Genomic DNA, 10,349 nt, shown 5'->3' on the forward strand with positions numbered 1-10,349 from the left:
CCAGCTGCGTCCGTCTGGCCGCCCCGGTGTCTGCTCCGGACTCTTCTCCCCGTTTCCTCCCCGAACCCCTCACTACCAGACTGCCTCCCTCGCTTCCACTGCCCCGGCTCCCGCAAGAACCCCCACTTCCCACCCCACCCCGAGCCCCGTCTCCCGCCCACCCCTCCGCCCGGTCAACGCACCAGCGCGCCCCCGGGTGAAAACAACATGACGGGCATCGCCGCTGCTTCCTTCTTCTCCAACTCCTGCAGGTTCGGAGGCTGCGGGCTGCAGTTCGAGTCTCTCGCCGAGCTCATCGTCCACATCGAAGACAATCACATCGGTGAGTCTGCCTGGGTGGGTGGGGCGGTGGGGTGGGGGGTGTAGAGAGCTAACTAGCTAGCCGCCGCTAGCTAGCGAGCTAAAGCCTCATAGGCTAGGGTTCCGCTATTCCTGCTTGGGGCTTTGCGCGGAGCCTCCTCCGTTTTTTTCCTTTACTTAATCTATACTCGTACGACGTTCAAAAATCAACTAAGCGTTTTTTTTTATCGTCAGTGTTTGCCATTTTCCACCGTCACTTCAGCGGCATATGAGTGTCATTAGCATCCTGAGCAGACAGCGGTTCGCCAGCTAACATTTCAACGTAGACCCCAGCGGGCCTGATGCCACTCGGGTAGTGTATTGAACGCGTCTGCTTCAGGTGTCTGACCGCATTAACAAATCACTCCTTTCAAGTTCTTTGACGTAAGCGCGTTGTCACTTTGAAGTGACTTCAGCGCATTACTCATATTTTGGTTTCCACCACCCCCCCCCCCCCCCATGCACAAGTTTCAACTTGTTGCACTTTTCATTAAGTTTACCCAGACAAATAATTTATACTTGCCCTCGCACCACAATTTAAAGCATCCCTACCACATGAGGTTTACTGTAGGTACTTAGCCAATTTCACCTAAATTGTCCACCAAAAATGCTGCACTGCCATGTGGTGAATTGAGACAATTCACAATTGATACCCTCCCTTAAGGTTTATAAGTGAGCCACAAAGCACCATTTTTGTCTCAATGAAAAGTCCTCAATTCACTTCATCTTGACAACAGGTTAGTGCAAAAGTAAAAATGTTACAGTTCCGGCCTGGGCACAAAATTAGCCAATCGGTGAATTCTCAACTGCCGAACTGGAAATTTGCAGGCATTCAATGTACCTTTGTTTATGCTAGCAGTTTATGTTGTAAGCTCTCTCACGAGATGGCAGACAATGAGAATTAATATGTGTATCCATCAATATTCACTATTCATGGTGTGTTTGAAGGAAGCGGTGGATGACGGTGGGCGTAGACCGGAGGTTTCATGGAGCCAGTCGCCATGGCAACTGGCAGTCTCGAAAAAGGGTCAGGGAGGCAGTGCCTCGGCGTCAACTTGGCACACCTGCTGTCTCGTCCACAAAGAGCAAGGCCGGGCCTTCAGTATGGGCGAGGACACCCTATGTGATGTCACACCACTTTAGGGTCAGAACAGGGGATGTGTTTATGGGCTGTGAATGAGTGGAAAAGGGGGTGGGGGCTGCACACGTTCCGCGACACTTATTCATCCCGTGAGTTGAAAGGGGGGAATCTGGGAATAGATCTGACATACTCTTGGTAAGATAGCCTATGATAAAATAGGACACATTAGTAGACATAAAAAAGTGACATTATGAGGGCAAGTGGTGTATAAAATGAACGGATGAATGTGCCCTCCTCAGTCACATTATTCAGCTATCACTTGCCCATCAAGGCCCCCCCCGTCTGCACTGTAGTTTGACCCTCGAGCCCACGGCCATCAAGCGTGCGGGGAGGTCATTTACCAGTCCCTTTAATGACCGGCCGCTACGCTCGATTTTAATGCCGCAGCTGGTCATTGGCGGCCTCCCCAGCTACAAGTTCAATCAATAGCTCACGCAGATCAGTTACCGTGGTGATGTGCAAGACGATTAGGAGGGGGTTGAGGTGGGAGTGCGGCGCCAAATAGTTCGGTGCATCAGTTGAGCTCCTATTTTGCGTGGGATGGAGTGCATCCGGAATGTATTTAAAGGGAATAGAATTCATTTCTCATCCCCCTCAAAATTCCATTATAATACCGAAGTGCATGCAGTTTCTTTTTCTTGAAACCCCCGGCCCCCCACCATCACGACGACCCAAAGCGTTTCGTTTGACAATACTGTCCTCTTGTGGTCTTACTTGGCCTGTGCCACATTTATCCCTCCCCCTCCGTTCATTCAAACGCTCCACACACGTTTCAGTAAACAAGAGCTGAGTGTTTCCGTGAGAGAAGCCCTTAATACGCCTCGACTACCTCATCCTACAAAAAGAGATAACAACTCAGCAGTAACAAAGCCCCTGCTTTGAGGGAATCGTTTTCAGAAGACCGTGTTGAGTAGTTGTTATCCCAATAGGTCAGGTCTGAGGAATGTGGTGATGTCAGGCCCATCTGCCTGCTGCGCAGGTTTGTGTGTTACCTACACACGCATCAACCTGCCCCGCAACCTCAAAAGAAAACAAAAGTAGCACAAATAAGCCAAGAGCGGTGAGGATTCAAACAAGGAGAAAAACACCCGGGGGCGAAAGTGGGGGAATCCCAAACGTCTTTGTTCTCCCTGAATACACGCTGCGACTTGATGAGCATCAGGTCAAATATTGTCGGCGTTCTGACTTGTTTTTGTGACGATTATCCGCCCGCAGCCGCAGTTCGTGAGTCTTTGCGATAGTTCTTTATGTTAGGTGATTAGATCACATCGTCACCTGCCTGAAATAATGGCTTACATATTTTTTTTTCTCTTTGAAAATAAAAACATGAAAATCTGAGCTAAATACTGAATATATTAATAATTACACACGGGGAAGTGTGTGTGCGTGTGTTTGCGCGTGCCATACTACTTCCTGAATGACCTGTGATGGTGTAGCGGCGCAATTAGTGGACTGGCATCCCCAAAGCGGAACTGTGGAAGCTCTTTTTTCAGGCCGTGCACACAAGCTCACACATCATCGCGTGGCGGAAGTCGCCGGGCCCCCAAGTGCCATGCCATGTACCGCGGTGCATAATTACAGGGAAGTTTACCTCTCTCACAATTTATTTTTGAACCCCTCCCACATTCCCAGTTCTTGGCCTCCATCCGGTTGCCTGCTGCTTGAGAAACACGTTAAAATGCGGTGTGTGGCTTAATTAGCAGCCTGCAAAACAAGCTGTGCATTCTTGGCCTGCTTCCAAAACGTGGAGGGAGACACACACACACACACGCGCACACACACACGCACACACTGTAATGGGTCGGCAGGGGGCAGTAGTGTGCCGCTGATAAAACAGTTGACGTTTAGAGCACTGCTGTCTCCTATTTGGATGCAACCTTGAGAATCTGAGACATGTCAGAATTGACAAGCGCTAAAAGAACCGGATCGATTTGTTTTTCTGGTTCTAGTTGCGCTTGCAGCAGTGTCCTGCAGAACAAGAGCTGTGTCCCAAATTGTAGTTACCACCATTGGTTACTGGAATGAGTCAAACCTATTAGGAGCAGAGCACACAGACGCGGCTCCCCTCCTGCCCGTCAGCTTCCTGTGCTGCCAGGCGAGCGGACGTCGTAAACGCGGCGCACATTTAACATGGCAACGTCTGCACACCTGGCTCACCTCTCTGGCGTCGTGTCCGCATAAAGCCGTCGCTGGTTGCCATGCGGTGAACTCCAGTATCTCATGAGGGATGCGTTTTGTATGCCGTTTTACCCCCACCTTGATGAACAACCACCACCGATATGTTTAATTGCATTACTCTTGTGTTTGTGTGCGTGCATGCAGTTCTGTGTGTGTGTGTGTGTGTGTGTGTTTCCAGTCATCAGCCGTCATATGGCAGACTTGCTCAAATGTCAACATCTACGGAACCCTAATTGAGACACCAGCACATTTTATGTGTCATATTTTGTTTAGTCATTTGCCGTTCTCGTCGGTGCTGTCCCACTCTGTCGGACGTCTGCTTTTGTTTCAGATTATGAGGTGTGAAAGTCTGAAAACCAAAGATGGCTGGCACGCACACACACACACACAGAGCCACACTTGGGGGGGGGGGGCTGGAAAAAGGAGTGTTCGGCGTGTGTTTTGTTCACAGTTGCACTGAAATGATTCAACTCCTTCATCACAGCCATCTGATAGCCATTACGCCACATGTACTGCTATGCCGACTAGCACGCTAGGGTCCGGTGGTGGTTCTTTGGGTTCCTTTGAGCGTTCCCATGCCGGACACTTGATGGCGCTGGCACTTCACAGTAGCCCCACAAGCAAGCTCCCACCCCAGCCCTCCACTGGTTTCCCTGGGAGGTTGGCAGGCAGACTTAATGGTGCTCCCCTCAGGGAGCGGAAGTCTCCCCGAAGAACGTCTGTGTGTGTTTTAGCAATACACTGTCTACATTCATCCCAGCGCCTTTGGGTCTCCTTTACTCACATGTGAAAGTTTTTTTTTTCTTTCTGTGACTCTCAAGACACAAAGTCTGGGAACACCCCAAAGATGCGTTCATAGAAGCCGTCATGGGCACCCATGACTGCATGCGATGTGTCGTTCGTGACGAACCGTGGTGAATGGTCCAGTAATTTATCAGGCAGAAAGAACAGATAAGTCCTCTTGATTAAATGCGTACCCTCTCTCTGTCTCAAGACACAGACCCTCGGGTCCTGGAGAAGCAGGAGCAACAGCAGCCCACCTACTTGGCCCTCAGCTACATCAACAGGTACCGTCGCCCTGTCTTTAGGTGGCAGCGTTGCGCCGCCTCGTCGAATCTCACCTTTGCATCTGTTCATTTAGCCTAAGGGGGGGCAGCCGTCCAAATGACGGATGTCTTCCCTTCGACAATGTTGTGACTCATTGACAGAGCGGCAGAGAAAACCGCAGAAGACATGAGACGCCTAACTCAGGACGACAGCTCATGCGGCGCTGTTTGTGTGTGTGTTTGTGTGTTTGTTTGTTTGTGTGTGTGTGTGCGTGCGTGCGTGCGCTTTTGTTTGTTTGGAAGCGTGGCAGACCAATACATCACTCGCCTCTTAAATCACTTGAGGCCGCAACACGGAGAAGTATGTCTGTGCCTGAAAGAGAGAGCGAGTTCTTTTTTCATAAGGAGTGGGAGAGTAATTGTTAACGTGGCAAACTTGTAAATGTCATCTGCAGTCCCCGTAATATGTTCTATGAAGGTGAGATGTATTTTCACGAGCAGATTGTTCAGCTTAATTCGATCTTGTCAAAATCTATCACTTGTAATGGTGGCTGTTAGTGACCGTCATTTAAACCTCTTCAATATCGCGACATAGTCTTTCCGCACTGTCCTCCCGGGAATGTAAAGACTTGGTGGTCATCCAGTAGATCGCAGACAAAAGAAAAAGAAAAAGAAAATGGCCTCGACCGAACAAAGTAAGAAGTGTGGAAATGTCCACATAGCTGTCGCAATTTTCGTGTTCGTAACCGCTGACGCGTTTGTCGTCAGGTTCATGACTGACGCTGCGCGGCGGGAGCAGGAGACCCTGAAGAAGAAGGTCACGCCCAAACTCTCGCTGTCCATCACGGGCGCCGTGTCGAGGAACAGCACGGCCACGCCCCCTCGCCATACCAGCGGCAACCTGACGCCGCCGGTCACGCCCCCCATCACCCCTTCCTCCTCCTTCCGCAGTAGCACGCCGACAGGTACGACAGGTGTGCACGGTGCGTGTCTTATTTGTGATTAACTCTTCATCGTATGTTGATTATACTGCCGCCCCCCCCAAGGGGTGGCTAAGACGCACACACCAGAGGGAGAAAGTCAATGCGCATTGAAGCATAAAATGATGTACAAACTGTTTGATTCTATGTCCTGCTGTGTGAGCTTTTGTCATTTTGTGGACATTTTCGCTGGTTCACACAATACTCGGATGAGCTCTTTTTACCCCATTAGACTGTGCGTGCGTTTGTGTGTGTGTGTGTGTGTGTGTGTGTGTGTGTGTGTGTGTGTGTGTGTGTGTGTGTGTGTGTGTGTGTGTGTGTGTGTGTGTGTGTTTTAGAGGCTCCTGCAGTGAGCAGACCAGTCAACACTTTAATTACATTGCAGCTGTCACACTGTGTGTTCACATGGGGCTGTGTATGTGTGTGTATCCATGTGCACAGCTCAGGAGCAGCCCAAATGGTTCCTAAACGTAGTGTTAGTTCTGCACTTTTACACACACTTTTGGCACACAATTCAACATGTGCCAGAGTACCATCCATTTCCTCATGGCGGAGTTGCAGCATTTCCTGTGTGGGGGCCTGAGTCTGTTGGTGTGTGCATGCACGTGAGTGGAAACTATTCTCCAGAGTACTTTTCCAGCCTGCGCAATGGGGATCACTCCCACTTAATGATCGCCTTCCAGGTGCCAATCCCTGCACTCACAGGCTCATGAGAATACAGGCAAGGTGTTGTTTTTTTTTTTCCCCCCCCCTTTGTGTGAGAGCATGTGGTCCACTGACACGAACACACACAAAACGTAAAACAAAGAATAGTATGCACTGTTGATTTAAAACAACCACCAAACTTGCCTTCCGCTAGCTTCATGCTAACACCAAATGAGGAGCTAATGAATAGCATTGATTTTATTGTCCTTAACGGTGCCTCAACACATGTAGACAGACAATTAAAAAAAAAAAACATTCCGGTGCAACGTCATTGTAGTTATACGTCAAACATATGAACGATTACAGGTAGCGAGTACGACGAAGAGGAGGTAGACTACGAGGAGTCGGACAGTGATGAGTCATGGACCACCGAAAGCGCCATCAGCTCCGAGTCCATCCTCAGTTCCATGTGCATGAATGGCGGGGAGGAGAAGCCCTTTGCTTGCCCCGTGCCGGGCTGCAAGAAGAGATACAAGGTGAGGTGGCGGAACCCACATAGTTCTATGGATGTTATGCAAATAGAATATCACGTTGCCCTTCTTTTAAAAAAAAAAAAAAAGGGAAACCACACTGTCATGATTAAAAGTCGTGATAATGTTATGTTGTGTCATCATGCAACAGCAAACAAGAATCTCATTCAGATTAATTTATTTTCTATTTGTGGGCTTGTATGGGAACTTTACTGTCACATGACTGTTGCGTGTGAGACCTTTAAAGAGGACAGGAACATTCGATTATTCAGCCTAACTGTAATATTCCCACAGAGGAAATGTAGCTTTATCTTTCTCTCATATATCCAAGAATAAGTTCAGCGCAGTCTGTACATTTACGCGCCAGATTACTGTTACTTTTTAACATTGGTGGTTGAGGGTACTCACCAGAAGGAGCTGTACAATGAAGAGTTAAACTCTTTTCATTACATTTAATTGTTAGAGGTGCCATTGTAATCTATAAAGTTACCAAAAAGTGAGTGAGAAGCATCGAGTAGTGAGTAGGCACCCTTGACAAGATCAGATTCCGGTAGCTAACAATAGTGACGTTTTTACAACGCCATTAAAGGTAATTTCAATGTCACATTGACACATGTGAACATGACAGAGCACTTGATGAGTTGTTGACGTTTTTATGGACGCGTTCCCGATCACTCTACGCCCACTCGTTAAGATTTATGCTTATTAAAAAAAAAAAAAGGTTCTGGTGCAACGTTGCATGTCAAAGTGAACGCTTGGCGTCTCCCCTCGTCTCAGAACGTGAACGGCATCAAGTACCACGCCAAGAACGGCCACCGCACGCAGATCCGTGTGAGGAAGCCGTTCAAGTGCCGCTGCGGGAAGAGCTACAAGACATCGCAGGGCCTGAGGCACCACACCATCAATTTCCACCCGCCCGTCTCCACCGAGATTCTGCGCAAGATTCAAGGCTAGACCTTGAAGGGCTCCCTTGAAAAGGTCCTCACCTCACAGTAAAGTGCATGCTTTAAGGTCTTTTTACATGACTATTTACGTTTTCTATCCACCTTATATATCACGCGTATTTCCAAAAGTATATCTTTTGTTTTATTTTGATTGTACATTTGCACATTTCGTCTTTGCTATCATCATTTGATTTCTCGGTTTGACTTGCATAAGGTGCTTAAAGAAGTTGACAGGAAGTGCAAGCAAGCCCCGCCTATTAGGCTCCGATCCAAGTCAGGAAACGCCTTGACTATTTTGCTTTGTTTGCTGACTTTGGATTGGTGGCCTCACAGGAACGTCTGGGGTTCTGCCTAAGTTCTATTTGAAATAGGTATGTTGCTATATAAACAGTAGACGCATATGTAGTTGTGTATATATATAAAAACTATACGCTTATTCACAAGCATTATCCATGAATAGTTACCTTTTATTTGCAAACTTTATTTTGTATACAGTATTTTATTGTCAGTATTTTGACTTGAATAGTCCGAAGTTTCATCGCTAATATTTTTCTAATACTCCGGTTCATGTTCAATACTTTCACAGCTTATTATGGAGCCCCAGACATGACATGACAAAGTCATTTATTATTATGTAAATTATGGCCACAATATGCAGTGATTTTATTTTATTTTTTAAATCCAGCAGTCTTTATGACTTTGGCACTCTCCTGTGGTATTTTGGTGCTAATTAACGAAGTTGAAGTGGATTGAGGAGCTTCATTTAAACAAGAGAAGTGCGTTGATGCCATCTTTGGGTATCTTGGTGCCAAATGAATCATGTTGAAGTGAAGCGAGGCGCTTTTCCACCATCTTGTCGCATCGTGGCGCCAAGGCACTTTGTAGAAGTGAGTTGAGGAACTCCATTTCGACAGTGTTTTGCTGCCATCGTGCACTTTCTTTCTATGGGCCAAGGGGTTTCATTCAGACTATGGTAGTGCTTTGCTGCCATCGCTAAGCGATTGCCGACCTTCTTTGGGGAGGGCGTAAATTATTCACGCTCTCTATCCCCGTGCGTAGAAAGGAACACTAGATAAAGAAAGCTAATTTGTGACAATGAAATATGAAATTGCTACCACAAGACTTGTGGATCCAGAATTCTAATTTATGACCACAAGTTATGTGCAAGGCGGGCCGGTAGTCGAGTGGTTAGCACGTCGACTTGCAGCTCCGGCCTTCCTGTGTGGAGTTCGCATGTTCTCCCCGTGCTTGCATGGGTTTTCTCCGGGTCCTCCGGTTTCCTCCCACATTCCAAAAACATGCATGGCAGGCTGAACACTCCAAATTGTCCCTAGGTGTGAGTGTGAGCGCGGATGGTTGTTCGTCTCTGTGTGCCCTGGGATTGGCTGGCAACCGGTTCAGCGTGTCCCCCGCGTACTGCCCGAAGACAGCTGGGATAGGCTCCAGCACCCCCCGCGACCCTAGTGAGGATAAAGCGGTTCGGAAGATGGATGGATAGAAGTTATGTGCAACAAATGCACCAAACACAAATTCGGGGCCATAAATTAAGTGTAATGTGCACAGAAAATACATATTGATAACATGAACATCATTCCTGAACAAGTAGTAAGCAAATCGTGCGCACTTTCCCTTATAAGTTTCTGGCAAGGCAGCGCTCCATTTGCTTACCCATATGTTCGTTTTGTACATGGGAAGCTAAACATATAGAGAAAGTGGATTGTGCCCACATAATTTCTCTATTGCGCGCAGAATTTTCCTTTTACCATATGCTCAGCCGCAAATTATTTTGCGTCCACAATTTAAGTTTTGCAATGTCATATCTGGGGCCCCGTAGACCGCCCCCCACCCCTTTCTTCTCATACAGAGCGCCTTGTTGGATGTGTCATTCCAATTGCCAACATATTATTATTATTATTATTATTATTTTTGTTCTTTCCATGACGGTTGCCAACAGCTCTTCACTGCCAAACATCCACCATACCGTGTGCCTGATTGGGGTTGGGTGGGAGGGGAAGAACAACAGGGCGGCCATATTTGTGTGTTCGCCAACCTTAAAAAAAAAAAAGTGGGTGTACATTGAATGTTCTCATGCATGCACTCTGAGGTTGATTTGTACTTAAAAAAAAAAGAGAGATTACAGTAGCACCGGCAACCTGTTCTGTGTGTTGTAAATGACAGCATTCCAGGTGCGTGCGTGCGTGTGTGAAAGTGTGTGTTGAGAGTCTGTTTGCATATCAAGACATCAGCCTAGAGTGTTCTTGTGTCGTTTTTGTGAATGGATGTCATGTCTCTGTGCCAGGTCACTCCTGTGGAGCAGGCAGGACAGTAGTGGTGTTAATCCCTTACAAGGATTCATATTGTCACGCAATGCCTCTTGAGAGGGGAGGGGGGGGGGGGTGCGGGGGGGGGGGATATCAAGAGACATGAACCACATGATCAAAAGAGCATTGTGTTTGCCACGGGTCCAGTGACATTTGCACTCATGCTCCACTCTTTTTTTGTGCATTAAGAAAATTCCTCTCCATGATCCAGAGCAGCTGTGTCAT

At 47.6% G+C, this 10,349-nt stretch overlaps 1 protein-coding gene across 1 annotated transcript; it reads left to right on the forward strand.

Annotated features, from left to right (window-relative positions):
• The first annotated feature begins 48 nt into the window (after nt 1–48).
• On the forward strand, nt 49–10,188 carry LOC147190712 (juxtaposed with another zinc finger protein 1). The gene is made up of 5 exons (XM_086136672.1): nt 49–322; nt 4,653–4,725; nt 5,473–5,669; nt 6,696–6,865; nt 7,637–10,188. The coding sequence occupies exons 1-5, from the start codon at nt 208–210 to the stop codon at nt 7,811–7,813; spliced, it is 732 nt and encodes a 243-aa protein (XP_085992798.1). The 5' UTR covers nt 49–207; the 3' UTR covers nt 7,814–10,188.
• Nucleotides 10,189–10,349: the final 161 nt, after the last annotated feature.

Source organism: Hippocampus guttulatus, chromosome 18, assembly GCF_054856545.1.
Source record: "Hippocampus guttulatus isolate MCC_2025c chromosome 18, RoL_Hgut_1.0, whole genome shotgun sequence".
Taxonomy (NCBI): domain Eukaryota; kingdom Metazoa; phylum Chordata; class Actinopteri; order Syngnathiformes; family Syngnathidae; genus Hippocampus; species Hippocampus guttulatus.

Excerpts from the sequence above, each read along its gene's own strand:
- LOC147190712 (XM_086136672.1), top strand. The coding sequence starts at position 208 with ATGACGGGCATCGCCGCTGCTTCCTTCTTCTCCAACTCCTGCAGGTTC. Across the intron at positions 4,726-5,472 it reads GCCCTCAGCTACATCAACAG|GTTCATGACTGACGCTGCGC; the intron begins GTACCGTCGCCC and ends GTTTGTCGTCAG. Across the intron at positions 5,670-6,695 it reads CCGCAGTAGCACGCCGACAG|GTAGCGAGTACGACGAAGAG; the intron begins GTACGACAGGTG and ends GAACGATTACAG.